The sequence below is a fragment of the Eutrema salsugineum genome, unplaced genomic scaffold (genome assembly GCF_000478725.1).
Source record: "Eutrema salsugineum unplaced genomic scaffold, Eutsalg1_0 scaffold_6, whole genome shotgun sequence".
NCBI classification, from domain to species: domain Eukaryota; kingdom Viridiplantae; phylum Streptophyta; class Magnoliopsida; order Brassicales; family Brassicaceae; genus Eutrema; species Eutrema salsugineum.
Genome location: NW_006256547.1, coordinates 14,612,850 through 14,639,474, shown reverse-complemented (window position 1 = coordinate 14,639,474; position 26,625 = coordinate 14,612,850). Strand labels below are relative to the sequence as shown.

At 42.3% G+C, this 26,625-nt stretch overlaps 1 protein-coding gene and 2 non-coding genes across 3 annotated transcripts; 2 read left to right on the top strand and 1 right to left on the bottom strand.

Annotated features, from left to right (window-relative positions):
- Nucleotides 1-16,578: 16,578 nt before the first annotated feature.
- On the top strand, nucleotides 16,579-16,685 carry LOC112083585. The gene has a single exon (XR_002897721.1). It is a non-coding gene; the product is annotated as a small nucleolar RNA R71 (small nucleolar RNA).
- Nucleotides 16,686-22,022: 5,337 nt separating this feature from the next.
- On the top strand, nucleotides 22,023-24,395 carry LOC112083521. Its single transcript, XM_024151551.1, has 3 exons — nucleotides 22,023-22,319; nucleotides 22,419-23,648; nucleotides 23,769-24,395. Exons 1-3 carry the CDS (start codon nucleotides 22,023-22,025, stop codon nucleotides 24,393-24,395), a joined length of 2,154 nt encoding a protein of 717 aa, XP_024007319.1.
- On the bottom strand, nucleotides 22,500-22,606 carry LOC112083773. The gene has a single exon (XR_002897901.1). It is a non-coding gene; the product is annotated as a small nucleolar RNA R71 (small nucleolar RNA).
- Nucleotides 24,396-26,625: the final 2,230 nt, after the last annotated feature.

The following is a 26,625-nucleotide window of genomic DNA, read 5'->3' as shown; positions in this document are numbered from 1 at the left end:
CCCTCGTAATACGTGGGATCAGACCTCAGCGACTAAGGTAAAGACTTCAAACCCTTGAAAATATGCATTCTGTGTATATTATCTTGCATGTCTTGTTTTCTTTTTACTTCTCTCACACGCTTTTATAAGACAGAGGACTGTGTTATTTAAGTGTGGGGGAGGATCTTTGTGCCTTCTGATCTTGTTTTCTTTGTTCTTATTTGATCTTCTGCATTTTGAGTCTCATGTAGCTTAGTGCATATGAAAAATCAGAAAATTTTCACAAAAAAATGTTCATTCTAGTTGCATTTCACATTTTAGAATCGAGTCTAGTTGCATCATATAGGATTGCATCAATGCATGGGAGTAATGATAGGTTTTTCCTTAAGAGATCATTCGCTTTGAGTACTTGATTTCCATGTCTGTTGGTCCCTTGTTGCATGTTAGACTTGAATCGATTTGAACCTGAGAAGCAAACTTGAAATTGAACTCGGCTCTAATAAGTGATAACCTCTGAACGTGACTTGTAAATATCTCTTGATGCATAGTTTGAGTGAGTTTTGTGGTTACATTTACCCATATTTGAGCTACAACCTGTTTTACCGCTCTTTTCCTTAGCTCAAATAGCTGATTCCACCTCTGGATCAGTTCCTCACCTTGAACCAATCCTCCTTTCAAGCCTAATGAACTTCGTGTGTGGAATGTGAGGCCGCCTTGAATTGGAGCTTAGCAGAACGTGTTAGGTTTAGAGCGACAAGAGCAAGTCTCGAAGAGTGTTTAGTTCCAACGCCAAGGAACTATTAGGTCTAGGTTGTAAGTGAGTGAAAAAGAGAGGCATTCTTGAGCGATTTTCGAGAGAATTCAACTTTGAGAGAAAAGAAAGAGTGTGTCAAAATGAGAGCGTGAGGAAAGAGGGTTTTTGAAAAGAAAGAGAATTCGGTCTTGGATCTTGAGTTTTTGAAAAGAAAGAAAAGCTCTAAGTGTCTAAAAAAAAAGTGTCTAACCTCTGAGTGAAAATAAAAGAAAAGAAGCCTAAACGGCTCAAGTGTTTAAAAATAGAAAAAAAATGAGAGGTTAGATGTCCAAAGTTGTAAAGAAAGAGCTAAGTGTGAAAAGAAGATTCCAAGCCGAAAGTCTTAAAAGAAGAAGCCCCTTTTGAGAGATGAGAGCAAGTGTAAAGAGAGTTGTGAGGTTCATTTTGAGAGTGTGTGAGCTAGAGTGTCTTTGGGTAAGGGAAGTGAGCCGAAGCTTGCTTTTGTATGTGCCCATTGCTTTTTACCTTTAGCATTCTGCCGAAGCTCTGATCATTCATAGAGAGATCCTTGATGGCTTTGAACCTTGCTTGTGCATTTGCATTTGAATGAGATCATCTTCATCTCATAGGCTCACCCCTAGCCAAACATTACTCGCTTGATCTTGCATCACTAGATCCACTTGGTAAACGCTTAATGAATGTCAAAGAGCCGTGTGATAAGAAGAGTTTGTGGAGATCGTTTGTTGAATTTTGAAAATTAAAGTAGAGTCTTGCATTGCACATGGAATTGGCAACTTGAAATCTAAGTCTCTTTGTGATTGTATCTCTCTCCCATAAGGAATATGAACTCCTGTTGCATCCAACCTCTTTCTCTCGTTTGATCTTTTTGCTTGAGGACGAGCAAAAGACAAGTGTGGGGGAGTTGATATGTCTATAATTTGCATCATTTAGGCTGCACATTAGAGTCCAAATCATGTGTTTTCTCATTCATTTTAGGTCTTTAGGCATCAAATTTGGCTTTAGGGCTTTCATTAGGTCCCAAAGAGTTTTGCATGGTTTTGAGTCTTTATCAGGTGCTTTGGAGGCTGTTTAGAGTTCAAGAGGTGTGATCAGGAGTTGAAATGGTGAATAAAAGGACTTAAAACTGGTGAAAATCGCTTTAAGAAGTCTCTTGGCAAAAGCATGTACCGGCTGGATCAGTTTATCGGCTAAAAATGCCATCGGGTGGTTTTTATCGGCTAAAAATCAGTACCGGGTGAAAATTGTATCGGGTGAAGTTTTATGCCGAGACGGGAAATTTTTATCGGCTAAAAAGCTTACCGCAGTACATGTTTCTCCGATATTTTTCTTACTGCGGAAAGCTTTTCTCGGCTAAAATCCATTTTCACCCGCGCGCATCAAAGATTGGAAATTCGGGGAATCTTCTGGTCCGATTCAGTTAATGGGGTCGTCATCAAAGTTGGAGATAATCAAGTCAAGATCCCAGAACAGTTGGAATAAAAGAATTCGGAGCAGTGAGTAGAAAGATATCGCAACTGGGAGACACACCTGTCTCGCATACATTCAAGAGCCGGTCCGATGAGTTTCAAAGATTACATGGGACGATGTCTTTCCAGCTCGAATCAGTTTACAGGGGTATTCATCAATATTTGAGATCTATGAGTTTTCTTTCCTGAAAACCTAAGGTCATCCAATTTGGAGCTGTGTCTAGAAAGATATCGTCTCCGGAATAGACGTCGGTCTAAAAGCTGTTTTCCTGCCGTTCCGATGCGTTGCAAGGATGAGCAATCCGGGGAGCCTTCCACTTCCCAAGCTCCGACGGTTTCTTCACCAAAGTTTGAGCTGAATGAGTAATATTGATCGTGGAATTGGTTTCAAGTCATTTGGAGTCGTGTTCTGAAAGTTATTACAACCGGGAGACAAGTTGATCGGTACAAGCCTAAGGAGTTGCGATACGCGCTAAGTGTTTCTGCGAGCCTCGGCATCATTACCTCAATATTGCTTAGGCCAAGGCTCGTCCCTTGAACCTTTTTGGACTAGACCTCGCGCTAACCCCTCGGTGTATCAAGATCGAGGCATGCATGCTGAAGAAGCGAAGCTAAAAAACGACTAAGTGTTGGACATGAACCTCGGCTTCAAGACCCCGGCATTGCATGTCAGACTTCATCTGCCTTGATCACTTGACTACCAAGCCCTTCGGCATTGCAAGCCGAGGCCCTTTGTCACAAACCCAGATTCAAGAACAAGATGACTAAGAGAATGCACGTGAAGATGGATTGAAGACTAGGGTTCATGCATGTTCTTGACGTGGTCTTCATGAGATCTTCATCCTGATCTTTGCTCACGTGCAACCCTCGACATCAAGACCTCGACTTCACTCTCTCACACACCGAGGTGTTCACCCGACGACCCAAGAGGAGCGCTCAGTACCCGGTTTGTTCTGGGCTGCCCGCAACACTATAAATAGTTTTTAGGACCAAAAAACTAATCACCTTTTATCTTATCTTATTTCCTACCTGTTTTTAGCTTGGAGAACTTGCCTCTTTTGTGAAACTTGATTATTCTAATCCTATATCTCGTTTTCACGTGAAGATCTTGTTCTCTTTCATTTCTTTTATTCACCAGCAGCACCAGCGGTCCAGATCTAAGACATGTCTCGCATCAAAAGTGTTTGTAGAAATGTCTGAACCAATCGGTTAGAGGTTTAAGAGTCTTTCATCATGAGAGTGATAGTTTGTTTTTCTTAAATGACTTATTGAATTGGATTTTAAAGACTGATTCATGCTTCTCAAAAGGAATTTTGGTATGAAAGAGGATCAGTTTAGATGTTTCATACCTTCATGAGATGATTAACTTATCTTTGAGTTCATGTTAAATGAAGTTGCTTGATAATATTGATCCATTAACTCGCTAGTCTAGATTGGAAGCACACTAGTCTTTTATCCTGTCTAAAGCCTCTGCCTTTATCATCTAACATCATCATCCGATCATTTGCTTAGTTACTTGTTGTTGTTTGCATCTTTATCTAGCTTAAATTTCATTGCTTGTCTCATTTTTGCACTTTCTTACATTTCAAGTATATTAAACACCAAAAACCTTGGCTTGATCAACTTGACTTAAGTTAATAAGCATCATAGATTAGTGCCTCTCCACAAGCTAGGTTTGATAACCCCTTATACTACATAGACAGGGGAAATGTGTAGAAGCAAACAGGTCAATTTCATCATACATTTTTTTCATCTATTCCCTCAAATGTGTTTTTACCTTGAAAATACATTTTGAAAAATATAGAATTAAAAATTTTAAAGGAAATCAAAAAAAAAAGTTGAAAAAATTTAAAGAAAAATACTTGATGCATAGACTCATGAAAAAAAAAAGATGGTCCAGTAAGGAATGAAATCCACCCCGACACTTAAATCACACTGCACTCAGTGGGAAATAAATCAGGCAAGGATAATAAAGTATGTAGAAATTTGAAAAGATGAAGAAAAAAATAAAACTTACCTTGTGTTGGGGTGATAGATTGATTGTGGAATGGTTGTGGAGATGGTATTGTAGTGAATGGTGGATGGTGGTAGATGCAGGATGGCTCTTGGTCTAATAGGGACTGAATTGGACCAAGGTAGAGGTGTTTGTGGTCAGGGCTGGCCAATGTAGCTCGGCCGCAGGTGGAACAGTCGTGGCCGCGGTTGAAATGGGGTAGGCCTCGGTCGGCCATTGCTTGGCCGCGGGTGCGAAGCTCGCGACCGCAGTCAGCTCCTTTATTCTTCTTTTTTTTATGTTTTTGTATGCATACTAAGGCCTGTATAAGCTAAAAAAACAAAACTTCAATAGAAAAAAGAAAGAAAAACTAAATAGATAGATATTTAAAAATGGGTAGCCTCCCATCAAGCGCTTCGGTTTATAGTCCTTATCTGGACTTTTGCAAAGAAGCTAGCTTAGTCTAGTGAAGATCTTATCCTAAGACAAGTCTTTTTCAATATCTTATTGTTCTCTCTGGCAGGTTCTTCATCACTCCAGAGTTCCTCTGCTTCAAAAGCATGTTTCGTTGGGTGTTTTCCTCCTTTGTTTTTGAAGGGTATAGCTTCGAAGAAAATGTCCTTGTTGACATTTGAGAAAGAAACTCTCCGGTTTGGCCAATCCAGGATGGCTCCAACAGTTGTTAGAAAAGGCCATCCAAGGATAACTGGATATGAGTCATCTTCGGTCTTGACTATGTAGAAGTCAACAGGAGCAATGCAATCTCCAATCCACAAGGGTATGTCTTGAGTTATTCCTCTTGGTGTTGAACTTGAGTCATCACCGAGGCTGATATTTGTCCTGGTCCTTGAAATGTGCTTAATACCAAGTCTCAAAGCAGTAGCTTTGGACATCATGTTAAGACAAGCTCTAGAATCACAAAGAAATTTAGGAAATTTGACACCTCTAGTGTCACAAGAAATAAGCAATTGACCTTGTTCTTGGATCGTATGAAGGATTCGAACTGGTCTTTCTTCTTGGGTGTGGATGAACAAGTCTCTTATCTCAGAAATAGACTCTTTACTCTCACAAAAGAAATGGCCGATTGATAGATATGACTTTTTAGAGTCTCAGGGCTATCAATCTTCTTGTCAATGTAGCACAAAGAGGTTTATCAATCCAGATGTGGTGTTAGACACTAAACTATGTGATCAAGTTCTTAATTCAAGCAAACAAGAGTGATTTTGATTAACTAATGACAACTAACAACTTAAACAGGTTTAAAGTCAAATGACAATGACAAATGATGTGAATATGATATGATGGAGGCATGAGATTCTAGACATGATAGTTGATTAGGGTACTTTGGTGCTAAACCAGAAATGCTAATGACAATGATGAGACATGATTCAAGTGATTAAGAACTCTAATCTAGGTTAATCCTCTCATGAAGGTATTAACCCCTACACTAATCCATTTTCAAACCAAATTCCCATTTGTGAAATATGAATCAATATGCATTAATAAACAGTTCTCAATGATCATTCAAGCAAATAACAATACATCACCATGCAGAAAAATGCTTAAACCTCTAATACAACTCTTTCAGGAATTTCATCAAACACTTTTGGTGCATGAAATTCCCAGAATCTAGATCTCAAGTGATTATCAAGGATCTAGCATAGAGAACAGTTGTTTAGAGAAATGAATCAATGAATCCAGCCCTAAGCATTCCTAATCTAACACTTTAGCACCCTAACCTACACATCTAGAACCTCATTAAGGTAACTACTCACTAATCATGATCAACACACTAGATCCTTTGCAAGATGTGTTGTTAATCATGATTAGAAGTTTGATTTGATGATAAGAAATGATGAACAAGATGGAAAGAAACTGCAAATCGATTTTAAACTCTCTAAAACAAAGTGTATTAAGTAGGTTTTCACCAAAGGGGAAAGAAGACTAAAAGTAGATTAAGTGTCTTCTACAAATTAGGTCTAAAAACCTTATAAAGGAGGCTTGGGCGAACCGGGTCAACCCGGAACAAACCGGGTACTTACCCGGCCTTGATGGGTAAGTGTAGGTTTGCCACGGTCTGGTGTGCTCTTGGAGTGACCGTGGCAATCCTGACCGTGTCAAAGTCTTTACTTGTGTTTTTGGTTCCTTTTGATGCCACGGTCTGATCAAGCTTCATCTGGAACTCGTGGCAAGTTACCGTGTCAAACGCCAAAGATGTGTAAAGGTTGCCACGGTCAAGCCCCCAGACCGTGGCATTCTGACCGTGCCAAAACCCGCATGCATGTGAAATCCTTCCCAGCCAAGTCTATGCTTGCCACGGCCAAGTCTCAGGCCGTGGCATTGAAATCGTGTCAAAAGCCGAAGCTGTGTAGAAGTTGTCTCCAGCCACTTGTTCATTTGCCACGGTCAAGTTCCAGACCGTGGCATTCAGCTCGTGCCAATCGCCGAAGGTTGCAAGAGGTTGCCACGGTCAAGCCTCAGACCGTGGCATTTAGGCCGTGTCAATCGCCGAAGGTTGCAAGAAGTTCCTCTCAGCCAAGTGTGTGTTTGCCACGGTCAAGTGTAGACCGTGGCATGAAGATCGTGTCATTTGCCGAGGGTGCACAAAAGTTGCTACGGCCAAGTGTGGACCGTGGCATTCCATCGCGGCATGCTTAACTTAGTCGCTCTGGGCTGTCTGGACCTACTCGCATTCCGGAGAGTGTAACTTCCTGGAGACTTGTCCGAATTCAGTGATTCCGGTTTCAGAAGACAGAGGACTCATTTGTCTCCAACTTTGATGAAGGAAGTTTCAGTGCTTGGGAAGTGTAAGGTTTCCTGGAGGGCACATCTTTGAAGTGCATTTACACGACCAGAGAAAGGCGTCTAGACATGTGTTCATTCCGGAGACCGTATCTTTCTGCTCAAAACTCCGAATTGACTGATCTTGGATGTTCTGGAAAGAAGACTCAAATGTCTCTGATTCTCATGAAGGCGGAAACTGAATCGGCCTGGAATTGCACCGTCCTTCGCATCCTTCAGAACTGATCTGCTCGGTCCGGAATACCTACGAGACAGGGGTTCCTTCCGACGAGCTTATCTCTCTGCTCACGCGTCCGAATTTCACGATACCACTTGCTATGAGACCGTGCTCCAATTCTCTCCAACTTCTATGAAGCACCCGCCGTCTGAATCGGACCGGAAGGCTCCCCGGGCAGGCGATTTCTGAGGCACGTTCATACCCGGAGATTTTGGCCGATACACTTCATTCGCGGTACATGAAAATGGCCGGTAAAGCTTCCCGCGGTACATGAAAATGGCCGGTAAAACCTTCCTGGCCAGCGAGAATGGCCGATAATCTCCTAAGACCCAATTTTTCCACTTTTTCAAGCTTTGCTCACCATTCCACCTCCTGGATTCATCTTTTCAGCTCCATATTCACCTGATAGACACTCAAAACATGCAAAGACTCATTGGGACCTAATGCATCTCCTAAGTTCTAAAACAAACCCTAAGGACCTAAAATGCATGAAATAAAACATAATTTGGAATGATTTATGCAACCTAAATGATGCAAATTATGAACATATCAACTCCCCCACACTTGTCCTTTGCTTGTCCTCAAGCAAAAAGAGCAAATGAGAGAAAGAGGTTGTATGCAATGGGAGTTCACATTTTCTTTTTGAGAGAAGTGATCACAATGAGAATTCAAGTTCATGCTCAATTATGCAATGCAAAGCCATACTCAGATATATGTCAACTCAGCAAGGAATCTCCACAAGTTCTTCTCTCTCTCAACTCTTTCACATTTATTAAGCTTTTATCAGGTGAACCTCATGATGCAATGTTTAAACAAGCTGGCTTGGCTAGGGAGAGGCTATGAGATTAAAATGATCTCATCAGTGCTCAAGTGGGTTATATACAGCAAAGGGATCTCTCTATGAATGATCAAACTTTGGCAGAATGCTAAAGGTAAAAAGCAACCTATGCATACAAGGGCAAAGACTCATCACACCCCACCCTCTACTCAAAGCTTCCTCACTTGCTCAAAAATCCTCACTTTTCACTCTCATTTTCCTCTCACTAGGGGATTTACTTTTCACTGGTCATCTCAAGTCTTGGAACTCAAAATTTACACAGCTCTTTTTCTTTTACAACTTCTAGCCTCTTCTTTCTTTCTTAACAAAACATTTGAGCCTTTTGGCTTCTTTTCTCCCTTAGAGGCTAGACTCTTTCTTTTCAACAAACCAGAGCTCACTTTCTCAAAACACCAAGACTGATTTCTTTTTTCTTTCTTTCCCCTAGCTATTTTCACTCTCTCTTTCCCACTCATCTCACCTTTTTCCACTCACCACAAAGTCTTTTCCCCCACACTTATTCCTCGCCAAAACTCTCAGTTCCTTGATGTTGGAACACAGCACTCAATGAGACCTGCCCTTGTCGCTCTAAACCTAACACTTTCTGCTAAGTTTGATCCAAGGTGGCCTTTTAATTCACACACAAACATTGGCTTAAAAGAAGGATGGGTTCAAGGTATGGGAACTGATCCGTGATGTGGATTCAGCTACTTGAGCTAAGGAAAAGAGTGGTAAAAACAGTGGTTCTAGCTCAAGTATGTATATTGGTATCCACAAGCTTTTTTCAAACAATGCATCACAAGATATTTTTCAAGTCAAGTTCAAGGTTCCCACTTAATTAGAGTTGAGTTCAATTCAAATTTGCTTCTCAGATTCAATTCATTTCAGACTTTGCAAGCACAGAAAAAGATTCACAAGCATATTTAGTTCAAGTTCTCAAAGTCATGTACTCTCTAGAAAACCTATCATTACTCCCTGCAAGATGCAACCTACATGCAAATGCAATCTAGACTCAATCCTAAAAATGAGAATGCAACTACATGATCATTTTTTTGTGTAAATTTTTTCAGATTTTTCCATTTTTTTGGTTTTTATATGCACTTAGATGAATATGCAACTAGAATGTGACTCAAGACTCAAAGTGTAAAATAAGAAAATAGAAAACATGATTAGTAAAGGATAAAACTCCTCCCCCACACTTAAATAACACAGTCCCTTGTGTTATAAAAGTATGAGAAAGAAGTGAAACCAAAGCAAACAGGCAAAATGCAAAAGAAAAAGAAAGTCTACATGCTATTTACAAGGTTTTGAGTGTTTACCTCAATCGCTGAGGTCTGATCCCAAGTAATGGGATGGATTGGAGGTTGAACATGATGGGGTGGAATATCTGGGTGGGCTGCTCTCAGGTGAGTCTGGTTGGAACGCTGTGGCCGGATTCACCCAATCTTCTTTTCCTGGTGGTAGCACAAGGTCATTGGCAGCTGAGCTTTCTCCCACTTCTTCTCTTGTATCTCGTTTGGGTGAGGTGGCTGGAGCTGTGAGCTTTTTAACCTTCTTCTTAAGCTGCCTAACACAGTCAACCAGCTTGTTGATCGTTTTGTCTTGCCATTTGCACCATTTCTGAAGGGTGTTAACTCTGGAATACAGCTTCCTTGTGTGATAGTCAGGCTCACCCCAAAAGTAAGGATCAAAGTGATACCTTCCTGCTCCCATCCTTCTTTCAAAATCTCTTGGCTCCTCAGTCTCACAACCAGCGGTCCTAGTTATGTCCTCCTCTTCAACTGGCTCTTTACCCTTAGAACTAATTGGCCTCTTACATTTTGGAATTGGAGGGTGAATGGCTGAGTTGTAGAGCTGATCTTTTAGGACAATAAAGGAGACATTGTGCCTTTCTGTGAGAGTGGTGATGGCTGGGTTTGGCAACAAAACATGAACTTTTTCATCTTGCAAGAGCTTGAAGGTGTACAAGAAGTGTTCACCATTGCTTTCTTTTAGAAACCCAACCTTGGTGAGGGTAACTTCATCAATCAACCCAGGTCTGACTGCAACATTATCAAAGACAAAACCTCTTGCTTTCAGAATCCTTGTCACTAGCCATCCATTGTGTAACTTAGTGAGCTTCTTTCTTTTACCCTCACTCCAAGCAATGTCCTTGTAAATCAGCATTTGGCGTGCCAAGAATGCACCACTAGAAGGGATGTAATGTGGAAGGCGAAACTCTCTCTTGCTCTTCAAGTGACTGATGAGAGGATGAAGACCCATGCCCAGTAGCTCCATGTCAGCTAGATGCACCACTCCATCATTGTGCTTGGTAAGAACATTTGGCAAAGCATCTTGTGAGCATGGAAAAGGTGAGTTTTAACAGATTAAATACCTTGGAATCTTCAAGTTTCGAGTGTAAAACGGATGTGCAACAAGAAACTAGACAGGATTACGAGTTCAATGCAGTTGGAATCACTCCATTTGATGCAGCAACGAGAGAGATATGAAAGTTTAGAGTTCAAGAGTGGAGAAGAAAAAGCAAACTCGCGATGAAGAAGAAGGAGTGCTGGGGAACAGCTGGCCTGGCGCGTCTGTTGACTGGTCAACGTCCGTACGGTCAACTGGAATTCAAATTTTGGATCGCGCCTCTTTGACCGTGTCACATGCCCGTGTCTACAACTCGAGAATGCTGCCTCTTTGCCGTGGTCTTGACTTGGCCGTGTCTTCAGGCCGTGGCAAACCCCGAGCATTGTCCTTCTTCTTTTCTCTTGCCACGGTCTGATTGTTTCCCCGTGGCAAACTCCTCGTGGCCGTGCTCATTCCTCGGTCAAACTCTCCAAATCTTTGCCACGGTCAAGCCTTTAGCCCGTGTCTTGTGGACCGTGGCAAACACCGAACGACGGCCATCTTGTCTCTCTTTGCCACGGTCTTGGTTTCTCACCGTGGCAATCCTCTCGTGTCAAAGCCCGATCACTGCACATTGCATCTTCATTTTGCCACGGCCTTGGCTTCTTCCCATGGCGACCAAACCGCGGCATTGTCCGAATGTTGCCTGTTCCACTTTTGTTCTTGCCTAGGCCTTGTTCCATCTCGTGTCATTCCCACCGTGGCATTCTTCGAACCTTTGGGATTTCTGTGTACTTTGCCACGGTCTGGCTCCTTCCCGTGGCAACCCCAACCGTGGCAAACTCCGAGCCTCATCCATTCTTCTTTTTCTTTTGCCACGGCCACCTAGGTTCCATGTCACAAGGCCGTGGGATTCGCCGAACATATGCTTCTTTTGCCACGGCCAGGCCTTTAGACCGTGATTATCTCCCCGTGGCAGCACAAAGAGACTTGCCACGCCTTGTTTTTGACCGTGGCCGGTCCCCATGTCAGAGGCCGAGCACAAGCTTGTCTCCATTCCTTCATCTCTTTTCATTCTGCATTCACTTTCCAAAGGTTCAGACTCACACCTAACACCTGTAAACACTCAAAAGACCCATCATAACATCCTAAACATAAAAAGAAAAAAATCAAAAGATCAAAAGCATATTTACAAAGGGTAAGCTTGGGGTGTCTCCCAAGAGCACTTTGTTTAATGTCTCTAAGTTTGACTTTGGGAACCTGATTAACAGGCTGGTGGATCAAGAAGGGGAACTGATGTAGCTTCCTCCTTCCCTTGTGAAACTAAGTAATGCTTGATTCTCTGTCCATTCACCACAAATTCCTGACCATTCTTCCCTTCTAAGACAATGGCACCATAAGGCCTCACTTCAAGAACTTTGAAAGGTCCAGACCACCTAGACTTAAGCTTTCCTGGAAACAACTTAAGTCTGGAGTTGAAAAGCAAGACCAAATCACCATACTTGAACTCTCTCTTCAGAATCTTTTGATCATGCAGAAACTTGGTCTTCTCCTTATAGATCTTTGAGCTTTCAAAAGCCTCAAGCCTAATCTCCTCAAGTTCATGGAGTTGCATGATCCTTTTCTCTTGAGCTGTCTTGATATCAAAGTTCAACAACTTCACAGCCCACATAGCCTTGTATTCCAGCTCAACAGGAAGGTGGCAGCTCTTCCCATATAGTAGACTGAATGGTGATGTCCCAATTGGAGTTTTAAAGGCAGTCCTATAAGCCCACAATGCATCATCTAGCCTTTTGCTCCAATCTTTTCTGCTTGAGCTAACAGTCCTCTCAAGAATGGCCTTGATCTGTCTATTGGATACTTCAACCTGGCCACTAGTTTGAGGATGATATGGAGTAGCTATCTTGTGTTTAACTCCATGCTTTCTCAATAAACCTTCCAGAGTCTTGTTCACAAAATGGGATCCTCCATCAGAGATGACAACCCTTGGAACTCCAAACCTTGGGAAGATGATGCTCTTGAACAGCTTCACTACAACCATGGAATCATTGGTAGGGGAAGCAATGGCCTCAACCCATTTGGACACATAGTCCACAGCAACAAGTATGTACTGATTTCCATAGGATGAAATGAAAGGTCCCATAAAGTCAACCCCCCAGCAATCAAAGATCTCAACTTCTAGAATGGGGTTTTGAGGCATCTCACTTCTCTTAGATATGTTCCCATGCTTCTGACAGGCATCACATGCTGAAACCACCAACTGGGCATCTTTGAACATTGTAGGCCACCAAAACCCACTTTGAAGAACCTTTGCCACAGTTTTGAATGCCCCCATGTGACCTCCAAAAGCAGAACCATGACATCCTTGCAACACAGGTTGCATCTCCTCTTCAGCAAGACACCTTCTGTACAGCTGATCCTTGTTCAGAACATAGAGGTAGGGCTCATCCCAATGGTATCTCTGGACATCTCTGAAGAACTTTTTCCTCTTGTAAGCATCTAATTCAGGAGGCTCCACCCCCACATGCAAGATAGTTCACTATGTCTGCAAACCAAGGCATCCTCCTTTCTTGAATGCTCTCTACTTCCTCAAACTCCAAGTAGGAATGGAGCACCATCAGAGACTCTTCAGGCAAAGCATCATCTATGGGGACTTTTTCTTCAATCCTCAGCCTTGAGAGATGGTCTGCAGCCCCATTCTCAATGCCCTTTTTATCAAGCACCTCCATATCAAACTCTTGGAGCAATAAAACCCATCTCAACAGCCTTGGCTTGGCATCTTTCTTGGTCATCAAGTACCTGAGGGCTGCATGATCAGTATACACAATGACCTTTGATCCCACCAGGTAGCTTCTGAACTTATCAAAGGCAAAAACTATTGCCAGCATTTCCTTTTCAGTTGTAGCATACTTCTCTTGGGCAGAGTCAAGTGTTCTACTGGCATAGTAGATCACATGCAGCTTCTTGTCTTTCTTTTGTCCAAGTACTGCTCCAACAGCAAAGTCAGAAGCATCTGTCATGACCTCAAAAGGAAGGGACCAGTCTGGTGCCTGAACTATTGGTGCACTAACCAATGCTTCCTTGATCAACTTAAAGGCTTCTTCACATTCAGCATCAAAGATGAAATCCACTTCCTTACACAACAGTCTTGTTAAGGGCCTGGCAATCCTTGAGAAGTCCTTAATGAATCTTCTATAAAACCCTGCATGACCAAGGAAGCTCCTTATCCCTTTAACTGAAGTGGGGGTTTGCAGGTTCACCATTACTTCCACCTTTGCCTTATCAACCTCAATACCCTTTTCAGAGATCTTGTGCCCAAGAACTATTCCTTCTTGCACCATGAAATGACACTTCTCCCAGTTCAGCACCAAGTTGTGCTGCTCACATCTCTCCAACACCTGTGTCAAATTAGAGAGACAATCCGAGAAGGAGGAGCCATAGACACTAAAGTCATCCATGAACACCTCAACTTTCTCTTCAATAATGTCAGAGAAAATGTGCATCATACATCTTTGAAAAGTGGCTGGTGCATTACATAAACCGAAGGGCATTCTCCTATAAGCATAAGTGCCATAAGGGCAGGTGAATGTTGTTTTCTCTTGATCCCGGGGGTCTATGGGAATTTGGAAGAACCCCGAATACCCATCGAGAAAACAAAAATAAGGATGATTAGCTAACCTTTCAAGCATTTGATCAATGAATGGTAAAGGGAAATGATCTTTTCTAGAAGTAGAATTCAATTTCCTATAGTCAATGCACATGCGATGGCCAGTTATGGTTCTTTGAGCTATGAGTTCATCCTTATCGTTTTTCACCACTGTGATCCCACCTTTCTTGGGCACAACATGAACAGGAGACACCCATCTTGAGTCAGAGATTGGGTAAATTATCCCTGCCTCAAGAAGTTTTAGTATCTCCTTCTTAACCACTTCCCTAAGGTTGGGGTTAAGTCTTCGTTGATGCTCAATAGAGGACATAGATTGGTCCTCTAGGTGGATCCTATGGGTACAAATGTCAGGAGAGATCCCTCTAATATCAGCCAAAGAATACCCTATGGCTCTCCTGAACTTTCTTATTTCATTAAGCAATGCACTCTCTTGATCCTCTAATAGGCTATCATTGATGATGACAGGATATGTGGAGTTTAAGCCTAAGAAAGCATACCTGAACCCTGTTGGTAGAGGTTTGAGCTCAACAGGGGGTGCATCAGCCTCATTCCAGTCCTGGTCCAAGCTGCTTTGGCTGGTGGCTGATTCCTTGATTGCAAAAACCTCAGAACCACCTTGTTCCAGCTCCAAAAACCTTGTTTCAGGACCCAGCTCTCTTGCATTGTCCAGATACAGCTTATACCCTTCACTTGCTTCAGCTAAGAGCCCATTGTCTCCTTGTTCTTGAGTTAGAGCAGCTTGAAGAGGATCCTCAGTGTTCAGCTCCTCAAGCAACTCATCAGCCAACTGATCCATTGTCTCCACATAGAAACATTGACCTTCAATGGTGGGTTTCTTCATCATCTCATTCACATCAAACTTGAGCCTTTCAGACCCAAGTTGAAGCTCTATTATCCCACCTCTCACATCAATAATAGCTCCTGCAGTGGCTAGGAATGGCCTGCCCAAGATGAGAGGATCTACTGGTTCCTCATCCATTTCCAGCACAACAAAATCTGTTGGAACCTCAAAACCACCTATCTTGACAGGTAGATCTTCCAACATACCAACAGGCAATCTAACTGATCTATCTGCAAGGATAAGAGAGATCCTTGCAGGCTTGAAGACTCTAAAGCCCAGCTTCTTTGCTATGGAGAATGGCATCAAGCTGACTGATGCTCCTAGATCACAAAGACATCCAGAGAATAGAAGAGGTCAAATGGCACAAGGGAGTGTGAAGCTCCCTGGATCAGTTAACTTCCTTGGAATGGACTTCTTCTGAATGATAGCACTGCATTCATGACTTAGTACTACCATGCCTTGAAGCTCTTTTGTCTTGTTCAGAATTGCATCCTTCAAGAACTTCCCCATCTTTGGCATCATTAAGAATGCATCAATGAGAGGCATTGTGAGTGGTGTCTCTTTGAGTGCCTTCTCAAATACAGCTCTTGCCTTGTTCACTAGTTGCTTCTTAAATCTCCCTGGAAATGGGAGCTTGGGTTGGTATGGAGTTGGTGGCACATACTTCTTCTCTGGTTCTGGTTCCTTTGCTACCTTTTTACCCTTTTCTGTCCTTGGTTTCTCAGCAACTTGATCATCCTTTAAGGCTGCCTCCCCCTCAGGTTGATCATTGTCCTCAATGATCACTTTGTTGTTCTCAATACCAGGTAACTCCTTGCCACTCCTCAGTGTAATGGCCTTGGCATATTCCTTGGGGTTGGGTTCTGGTTTTCCAGGTAGGTGACCTTGGTTCCTTGAGCTTGATGCCTGGTTTTGCTTCAGTTCCTTGATTTCCTGCTGCATAGTCTGTTGACCCTGAAGTAGTTGTTGCAGAATACCAACCATATCTGTACCCATCTGTGGCTGCTGTTGAACCATTGGTGGCTGAAACTGTTGTTGAACCGGCGCCTGCTGTTGGAACTGTGGTGGACCAAACCCTGGTGGTGCCTTTGGCTGCTGTGAAGTGTAACCAGTGCCCTGAAATGGTTGCTGTTGCTGACCAAAACTTTGATTCTGACCAAATTGATTCTTGGGTTGGAATGACCCTTGAAAGTTGTTCTTGGGAACAAAGTTCTTTGGAGCTTGAGAATTGGGATAGACCTGGTCTTGTGGGTTAGCTACATTGATGTTCCTGTAAGAGAGGTTTGGATTGGCATTACCATACTGATATCTTTTGAACCTCTGATTCCCAATGTAGTTGAGCTCCTCTTGGGTAAGACCTTCTTCACTTATGTTCTCAAAGAGTTGAGAAGGTTCCTCATACTCTCCAACAAAATGCATTGGCTTCTGAGTGGTGAATTTCAGCTTGTCTAATTCACTCCTCAACTCCTTAACTTCTCTGGTGAGCCTCTGTTCTGAGCTTGAACCTTCAGACCTATTTGATCTGTCATAGTCTTCACCATAAGTATCATTGCTCAATGCTAAGTTCTCCACTAGCTCTAAAGCAGCATGTATCTCTTTACCCAGAAAGTTCCCATTGGAAGCAGTATCCAGCTGGTTTCTAATCTTGGGAAGAGCTCCCCTATACAGTGTGCTGAGAAGAGAAGCCTCACTAAACCCATGGTGTGGGCATTGGTTTGTGTAGCTCCTGAATCTCTCATATGCTTCACCAAAACTTTCATTGCTGTGCTGAGTGAAGCTAGAGATTTGGTTCCTCAGTTTTGCAGTTCTTGTGGTGGAGAAGAACTTAGATAAGAAGGCTTGCTTGCATTGCTCCCAGGTTTGAATGGAGCCTCTTGGAAGATTCTTTTCCCATTGATGAGCTTTGTCACCAACACTGAATGGGAATAGTCTTAGGTTCAAGCTGTCTTCTGAAACTCCATTAATCTTGGTCAGATCACACACCTTATCAAACTGGTCCAAGTGTTCCAAGGGATCTTCCATTGCTAACCCATGGAACTTTGAGTTCTGGACCATATTCAGCAAAGATGCCTTCACTTCGAAGTTGTTGTTTTGCACAGGTGGTGCCTGAATACCAGCTTCATACTGATGAGCATTGGCCCTGTCATTCTCTCCAACATAGACTTGGGGTTGCTCATATCTTCTTTGCTGTGGTTGGAAAGGGTGGGGTTGGTGGTGCACTTGTTGTCTTTGTTGAACATTGGCCTGATGCCTTTGTTGATGAGCTTGAGCTTGTCCTTGGTGGACATAAGCTTGTTGATGGTGCACCTGTTCCTGATGAACATTACCCTGATGAAGCCCTTGACCAACTCCATTACCCTGAGCCTGTTGCTCCTGAACCGGTTGTTCTATATCTACCACGTGATCTCTTTGGTCTTCCATGTCAGCCTGATCAATCTGTCTACCACGTCTGTCCCTTCTCCTCCTTGGTACCAAAAGGTTGATGTTGTCGTTGAGAGGGAAAGGTGGACCACAGCTTCTTGATCTAGACCTGGTGTTCATACACCTGAAATCACAAACAGAACTTGAAAGGAATCAGTAAAAACAAGAAAGTAAGCACTTGATCTCAAGAACAGATCAGAGCTTAATGCTAATCAACCACAATTTGGCAACGGCGCCAATTGATAGATATGACTTTTTAGGGTCTCAGGGCTATCAATCCCCTTGTCAATGTAGCACAAAGAGGTTTATCAATCCAGATGTGGTGTTAGACACTAAACTATGTGATCAAGTTCTTAATTCAAGCAAACAAGAGTGATTTTGATTAACTAATGACAACTAACAACTTAAACAGGTTTAAAGTCAAATGACAATGACAAATGATGTGAATATGATATGATGGAGGCATGAGATTCTAGACATGATAGTTGATTAGGGTGCTTTGGTGCTAAACCAGAAATGCTAATGACAATGATGAGACATGATTCAAGTGATTAAGAACTCTAATCTAGGTTAATCCTTTCATGAAGGTATTAACCCCTACACTAATCCATTTTCAAACCAAATTCCCATTTGTGAAATATGAATCAATATGCATTAATAAACAGTTCTCAATGATCATTCAAGCAAATAACAATACATCACCATGCAGAAAAATGCTTAAACCTCTAATACAACTCTTTCAGGAATTTCATCAAACACTTTTGGTGCATGAAATTCCCAGAATCTAGATCTCAAGTGATTATCAAGGATCTAGCATAGAGAACAGTTGTTTAGAGAAATGAATCAATGAATCCAGCCCTAAGCATTCCTAATCTAACACTTTAGCACCCTAACCTACACATCTAGAACCTCATTAAGGTAACTATTCACTAATCATGATCAACACACTAGATCCTTTGCAAGATGTGTTGTTAATCATGATTAGAAGTTTGATTTGATGATAAGAAATGATGAACAAGATGGAAAGAAACTGCAAATCGATTTTAAACTCTCTAAAACAAAGTGTATTAAGTAGGTTTTCACCAAAAGGGAAAGAAGACTAAAAGTAGATTAAGTGTCTTCTACAAATTAGGTCTAAAAACCTTATAAAAGAGGCTTGGGCAAACCGGGTCAACCCGGAACAAACCGGGTACTTACCCGGCCTTGATGGGTAAGTGTAGGTTTGCCACGGTCTGGTGTGCTCTTGGAGTGACCGTGGCAATCCTGACCGTGTCAAAGTCTTTACTTGTGTTCTTGGTTCCTTTTGATGCCACGGTCTGATCAAGCTTCATCTGGAACTCGTGGCAAGTTACCGTGTCAAACACCGAAGATGTGTAAAGGTTGCCACGGTCAAGCCCCCAGACCGTGGCATTCTGACCGTGCCAAAACCCGCATGCATGTGAAATCCTTCCCAGCCAAATCTATGCTTGCCACGGCCAAGGCTCAGGCCGTGGCATTGAAATCGTGTCAAAAGCCGAAGCTGTGTAGAAGTTGTCTCCAGCCACGTGTTCATTTGCCACGGTCAAATCCCAGACCGTGGCATTCAGCTCGTGCCAATCGCCGAAGGTTGCAAGAGGTTGCCACGGTCAAGCCTCAGACCGTGGCATTTAGGCCGTGTCAATCGCCGAAGGTTGCAAGAAGTTCCTCTCAGCCAAGTGTGTGTTTGCCACGGTCAAGTGTAGACCGTGGCATGAAGATCGTGTCATTTGCCGAGGGTGCACAAAAGTTGCCACGGCCAAGTGTGGATCGTGGCATTCCATCGCGGCATGCTTAACTTAGTCGCTCTGGGCTGTCTGGACCATCTCGCATTCCGGAGAGTATAACTTCCTGGAGACTTGTCTGAATTGAGTGATTCCGGTTTCAGAAGACAGAGGACTCATTTGTCTCCAACTTTGTTGAAGGAAGTTTCAGTGTTTGGGAAGTGTAAGGTTTCCTGGAGGGCACATCTTTGAAGTGCATTTACACGACCAGAGAAAGGCGTCTAGACATGTGTTCATTCCGGAGACCGTATCTTTCTGCTCAAAGCTCCGAATTGACTGATCTCGGATGTTATGGAAAGAAGACTCAAATTTCTCTGATTCTAATGAAGGCCCCGGAAATTGAATCGGCTTGGAAGTACACCGTCCTTCGCATCCTTCAGAACTGATCTGCTCGGTCCGGAATACCTGCGAGACAGGGGTTCCTTCCGACGAGCTTATCTCTCTGCTCACGCGTCCGAATTTCACGATTCTACTTGCTATGAGACCGTGCTCCAATGCTCTCCAACTTCTATGAAGCACCCGCCGTCTGAATCGGACCGGAAGGCTCCCCGGACAGGCGATTTCTGAGGCACGTTCACACCTGGAGATTTTGGCCGATACACTTCATTCGCGGTACATGAAAATGGCCGGTAAAGCTTCCCGCGGTACATGAAAATGGCCGGTAAAACCTTCCTGGCCAGCGAGAATGGCCGATAATCTCCTAAGACCCAATTTTTCCACTTTTTCAAGCTTTGCTCACCATTCCACCTCCTGGATTCCTCTTTTCAGCTCCATATTCACCTGATAGACACTCAAAACATGCAAAGACTCATTGGGACCTAATGCATCTCCTAAGTTCTAAAACAAACCCTAAGGACCTAAAATGCATGAAATAAAACATGATTTGGAATGATTTATGCAACCTAAATGATGCAAATTATGAACATATCACCGATCATATGGTTTTTGCAGAATCTGGCGAAGGAAATTCCTTGGGGTAGGCTCTGAAATACTGTATTGAACTCTTCAAGCTTTTTTTGCTGATTTTTATGGTGTAATCACTGCTCTCTTCAGGATCTTTGAGATGAATCCTGTAGACTGATGCATCAGGTGATGATCTAGGGAAAGTTAGGTATCTGGCTCTCTTGAAATAGGTGTAGATGTTCTCCTTAGTCTCTTTGATGTATTTGAAGAAGACTTGTAGACAGTCTAGTTTGCAAACATCATTGAATCCATGGTAGAGATGAATTGTCTTCACAAAGTGGTTGAACTCGATAATTCTCTCTATAGATATGCTCTTGGTTATTTGTTCTTCAGGGATTGGTGAGCTACTTCTTGATGAATGATCTCCAGGGTTTGCATCCTCAACAAACAAACCATACTCTTCATCTTCAGAATATTGCTCTTGAAACTCACTCACACAAGAATAAGCCATGTTGCAAGGTGCATAGATGGTGGATTCTTCTCTTTCTTTTGTGGCTTGTGCAGTGATTGAGAAGACAGCTTGATTAAACAGCGGAGGTCTGGTCACAAGGGGTCGATACCCAGATAAAAAGCTTTGAGTAGAGGGATGAGAAAGCTCAGGGCTTGAGAAATATGCCTCCTCGTGTTAGACTTGTTGATATATCATGGTTTTTATGGTTTTTAACCATGGTATAGGTCTTATTTATAGAGTCTTTCTAGTGTTTTTCGAGTCTTTTGGAGTTTTTTCAGGTCATAGGTACGTTTGGAGCTTAATTGGTGATTTTGGAGCACTTTGGAGCTAAACAAGGATCAAATTCGTGAAGGATGAATTATGTGCTTTAGTGTCGCTCGACACCATGGAGAGTGACGCTCGACACCGATCGAATAAATAAGGAAAACTCAATTCTGTCTCCTATTTGAAGAAGGAGTTGGGGCCAGAAGTTTCCAAATATTCACTAAGAAGCCCAAAACGTGTTTTTAAGTTATAAATAGGGGTTTTAGCCACCTTATATAGAGACAGGAGATTTTCTTAGAAAGAACTTTTGTTTTTGAAAGCTTTTGGGAAGACAAGTCTGAAACTCTGTTCCGGAGAGAGAAGATTTCGAACCCCTGTTTATTAATATATTTACTGCTTTCTGCAATCTATTCATTCATGTTTATTGCTTCAATCTCCATGTCTGAGTAGTTTTATTGTTAGGTTTAGGGTTCTCATAAAAGATTTCATTGAATCTTAGATTGATTTGTTAATTAGGGTTCATAACTGTTAGTTCTTCACCATAGGTTGTTCTTAAAACTAATTATGGACTGGCCACCTAGAACTTAGATCATTAGGTTAATTGATTGACACGGAAGTGTAATTGAATAACTAGAAAAAACCTAGGGTGAGAAAAGTAGCTATTCGCAAAGGAATTTGGTTTAGATACTTTGTGAACATATCGAACTTGAGCATTAAAGCTGGTTTAAATCTTTAGGGTTTGCAAAGGAATTTGGAATTCTAGAATTTTAACTTAGATAATTCTCACAACGAAAGTTGGTTAATTATAATTTTGTGATTCGAGTTCAAGAACCGTGCTTAAACCTGAACCCTGACTAATCGATTGATCTGCATTCTCTGATTTCCTGAGAAACACCCTGACCTTATCTTTTTCCCATCGAGTTTACAACCATTTTGCTTTCATCGTTGCTTTGAAATTTTATTGTGTTTGCTTAGCATAGTTCAAGCCTAGATAGTTAATTGTGCGAATCTCTCGTCTCTGTGGTTCGACCCCTACATACTACAACTGCACATCTGTGCTCTTGCAGCCGTTGCCGGGGACTTGATTTTCACCATTAAACTTTAGTTCTTGAGTTTCGACTAAGTTTTTTCTTAGTGTCGAGCGACACCCCTAGTGGTGTCGCGCGACACCTGTCGTTTTTCTTAATTTTACTTTGTTACTTACATTGCTCTTTCTCTTTGTCTCAGAAACTAACAAAGATGGAGAACGCACTGGCATTGGTTCGTGATGATGCTGGAGTTTGGAGAGACCAAGATGGTCATGTGTGTAATGAGAGAGGCCAGCGGCTTGATGGAGAGGGTAACATCATCAGGACGCTGGGTGACTACAACAGACCTGAGCAATTCTATGCAAATCGGTCTGCAATTTGCGCTCCTGCGTTTCAGAGGAACGACTTTGAGCTCAAGCCTGTGTATTACACTCTTGTGGGTCAGCATCCTTTTCATGGTCTTTCTCATGAGCACCCGATGGATCATATTGAGAGGTTCGAGGACTTGGTCACCAGCATCAAATACAATGGAGTGTCCTATGATTACCTTTTCTGCAAGCTGTTTCCTTATTCTCTTTCTGGAGAAGCAGCTAACTGGCTGAAGCAGTTGGAGCCAGGATCACTAACTACTTGGGAAGAGACCAGGAACGCCTTCCTGCACAACTTCTATGACGATGCCAGGTCTGAGGAACTGAGACTCAAAATCTCAACGTTTTCTCAAGGACCAACTGAAGCATTCAAGTCTGCTTGGGTGAGATTCAAGTCATATCAGAGAGATTGTCCACATCATGGTTTTAGTGATGTTCAGCTGCTGAGTATTTTCTTCAGAGGTGTTGATTGGAGGTATCAGATGGCTCTTGATGCTGCAAGCAATGGGAATTTCAACACCAGATATCCTGGAGACGCTGTTGTGCTTATTGAGAACTTGACATCTAGCAATAGTACCAAGAATGCAGACTATCAGCGAAAGAAGCAGGGTGGAAACATGGATGGATCGCAGATTGCTGAGGTGAATGCTAAGCTGGACTCTATGCATAGTCTTCTTGTGGGTAAAAAATCTGTCAGATTCTCTGCAGAAGTTCAGAATTTTGGACCAGATGAAGCACTTGAGGAAGAGGACGATAACTTCATTAATGGAGCTGGATTTCAGGGCCAGAGATTTGGTATTCAGCCAGGGAACACGAATTACAATAGAAATAATCAGAGGAGTACCTTCACAGGTAATCAGAACTCTTCTGGTTACAGCTCCAAACCTCAGTACCAGACATCCTACTCCAACAACAGTTTTTCAAGGAACTATGGTTCTTCTCCTCCTCAAACTCCTGATAATGAGGTGAAGTCTATGCTGGAACAGATCCTAGAAGGTCAGCAGAAGATGACTGTGGACTTTAATGGAAAGATTGATGCTTTGTATCTAGATCTGAATGGAAAAATTGAAGCTCTTAACACTCATGTCAAGAAGCTTGATACTCAGGTTGCTCAAACTGCAGAGGGATTTCTTCCTGGGAAGACTGACACCAACATAAGACATTACTGCAGTGCCAACTCGTTAAGGAGTGGTGAAAAGTTGACTCATGTGCTTAAAAAGGGTGTTTCTGAGGATGAAATCGTGGAGTTTGACGAATCTGAAAAAAATTTCGAAACAGCAGAGCCGGTGTCGAGCGACACCACCACTAGTGTCGCGCGACACCAATCGCAGAGCGAAGTTGAAATTGCTCAGAATCCGAAACTAACAGAAGAAAGTGTGTACAAACCGAAGGTTCCTTACGCAAGGAGTCCTAAGAAGTCTAAGCAGGAGTTAGATGATGCTAGATGCAAGGCTTTGATGGAGAAGCTTGTGATTGAGATTCCTTTGGTTGATGCTGTGAAGATTGCTCCTACTCTCAGACGTTGTGTGAAGAGGATGGTGACTAATAATCTGAGTCATGAGGAATGTGTGATGAATATTTCTGAACAGATCAGTGCCATGATTCAAAATAAGATTCCAGAGAAGCTCTCGGACCCAGGAAGCTTTGTTTTGGACTGCTCTATCTTCTTAGAGAGGTTCAAGAGATCGCTGTGTGATTTTTGTTCGAGTGTCAAGCTCATGCCATACTCTGTAGCTGTTAACCTTGGAATGACTGACTTCAAGCCAACTAAGATCTCTTTGAACCTAGCAGATCGATCTAAAAGAATCCCAAAAGGTCTCTTGGAGGATGTTCCGATTAAAGTTGGTGATTGCATAATTCCTACAGATTTCGTGGTTCTGGAATATGGAGAGGAACCCAAATATCCTCTTATCCTGGGAAGATCGTTTTTAGCTACAGCTGGAGCGGTAATTGATGTCAAGCATGATAACCTTGATCTCCACTTGGGAGATACCATCATGACTTTCAAGATGGAGAAACTGAAGGATTCAACCATAGATAGTCAGACATTCCAAGTCAGTGCAATACCTGAAGTGATAGTTGGAGATCAGAACGTGCTTGATGCTGAGAAGGTGAGAGATCAACCTGAGTTAATGAAAACGTCTACAGAACCAGTGACTGCGGTTGATCACGAAGCTCAAAACATCTCACTCAATTCATCTCCACCGAAGCAATGAGCACTTGGTTTTTCAATTGATGATATTGCAGGGAATAGGTTAAAGCGGTCCATATACAAATCTCACCCTAGTGCTATTCATGTATTCTTTGGACGACCTCATGCGCACAACGCTTACACACCACCATGGATGAGACGACTTTCACAGAGGCACTATTTGCCACTGTCTGATCCCCCAGATGCATAGTCTATCCATAGTCAAGCCAATGACTTAAAATAAGCGCTTGGTGGGAGGCAACCCACTGATAAGTCTGTACATAAGTATTTTTATTTCTTTTGATTTTCGTTTTTCGTTTTTGTGTTTTAGATGTAACAGATACGAAGTGGTTGGTGTCGAGCGACACCACCATCAGTGTCGGTCGACAGCAGTAAATAAAAAAAAAAAAAAAAAAATTTAGGAAATCAGGAAACTGGAGTCAAACCAAAAATTCAGATGGATCTGCTGCAATTTGGTACGAGGAGAACAAGTGTCGCACGACAACATCATCAGTGTTGGTCGACACCATCATTGCAGCCAGGTAAGTTCTCCGATTTTCCTATGTTTTTACTGCGTTTCTCTGTTTCCTTTCTTTTGTTTCACCAACCTTGGACTTGGTAACACTGGGGACAGTGTTGTTTAAGTCTGGGGGAGGTAGTCGCTGACATTGTGTTTGTTTTTCTTAAGAGTCAGTCATGTCAAAACGTTTTTGAGTCAAAACTTGTTGGAGATTATGATGCTTTTCCTGGAATTATTGTGCTGACCTTTCATCTAAGTGACCATTGCTGCAGATTCAGTCTAGATCCGACTTATGAAAAATCCAAAGGTTGACCAGTTGACTACAGGCGTCCATGTTTCCAACAGAGTCCACTAACCTGAGCTGATTTCTGAACTCTTTCTTTTACCTCATTGATGTGACTGATGTTCATAGAGCTTGATTCCTCGTTCATACTGGACAAATGAAAGCCTGTATGAAATCTAATGTTGGTGTTTCTCTCCCTTGTGACGAGCTAAAAAAAAAGGTGAAGAAGAAGAAAGAAAAAGGCAAAAAGATTGAGATGATTTTCGCTTTTTAGTGAAGGGCTAGGAAAATTTCCAAGGATCCCATTATTTCACTTCTAAGTTAGAATAATCACACAAAGGAAGGAAGCGAGGGGTAGGAAAGTTTCCTATGACCCCACTATTCGCTGAAAACCTTTGATACAAGGTAAGGGGACAACTCTGGGACTCGATGGCAAACACCATCAGTACTCGCAGCTTTAACCTTATCGTGTATACGCCGTAAAAAAAAAAAGAGATGATGAGTGTGCGAAAAGAATAAGTCTGTGGGAGAGAAAAGTACCAAAGTGTGTATGGCTGATTTGTTTGAGTATAGTATGGAAAAGAGTCTAGAAGGTTCTTGGCATTGGAATCATCAGTGAGACCCAGCAATGAAGGTTCATGGACAATTGTTGTGGAATTTGGACTTAATCTTGGAAGCTGTGAATGTCTGCGGTGAAGTACATGGTGGTTCGACTTAGAATGATGAAGCAGTAGTTGAGTTGCAGGGTGATTGGTCAAAAGCGATGTTCCAGTATCATGGTTTTTATGGTTTTTAACCATGGTATAGGTCTTATTTATAGAGTCTTTCTAGTGTTTCTCGAGTCTTTTGGAGTCTTTTCAGGTCATAGGTACGTTTGGAGCTTAATTGGTGATCAAATTCGTGAAGGATAAGTCTCTCTATAGATATGCTCTTGGTTATTTGTTCTTCAGGGATTGGTGAGCTACTTCTTGATGAATGATCTCCAGGGTTTGCATCATCAACAAACAAACCATACTCTTCATCTTCAGAATATTGCTCTTGAAACTCACTCACACAAGAATAAGCCATGTTGCAAGGTGCATAGATGGTGGATTCTTCTCTTTCTTTTGTGGCTTCTGCAGTGATTGAGAAGACAGCTTGATTAAACAGCGGAGGTCTTCACAAGGGGTCGATTTCCAGATAAAAATATTTCAGTAGAGGGATGAGAAATCTCAGGGCTTGAGAAATATGCCTCCTCGTGTTAGCCTTGTGCAGTCGTGGCGGGACCAAGCTCGGCCGCGGTTGAAGCTTGCACGGCCGCAGTGAACTCTCCTTGGCTTGCTATGCTCGATTCTTCATTCTCCTCTTCTCCGTTGTTGTACTCTTGTTTCCAGTAATCTTCAGACGTGTCTTTTGTCTCCAAGTCAGGGTTCACAACAGTTTGATCATTATACTTATGATCCTTAGAATTTC

Coding starts and splice junctions, on each gene's coding strand:
- LOC112083521 (XM_024151551.1), top strand. CDS start 22,023: ATGGAGAACGCACTGGCATTGGTTCGTGATGATGCTGGAGTTTGGAGA. Junction 22,320..22,418: donor TTGAGAGGTTCGAGGACTTG/GTCACCAGCATC, acceptor TGGCTGAAGCAG/TTGGAGCCAGGATCACTAAC. Junction 23,649..23,768: donor AGGCTTTGATGGAGAAGCTT/GTGATTGAGATT, acceptor ATTTCTGAACAG/ATCAGTGCCATGATTCAAAA.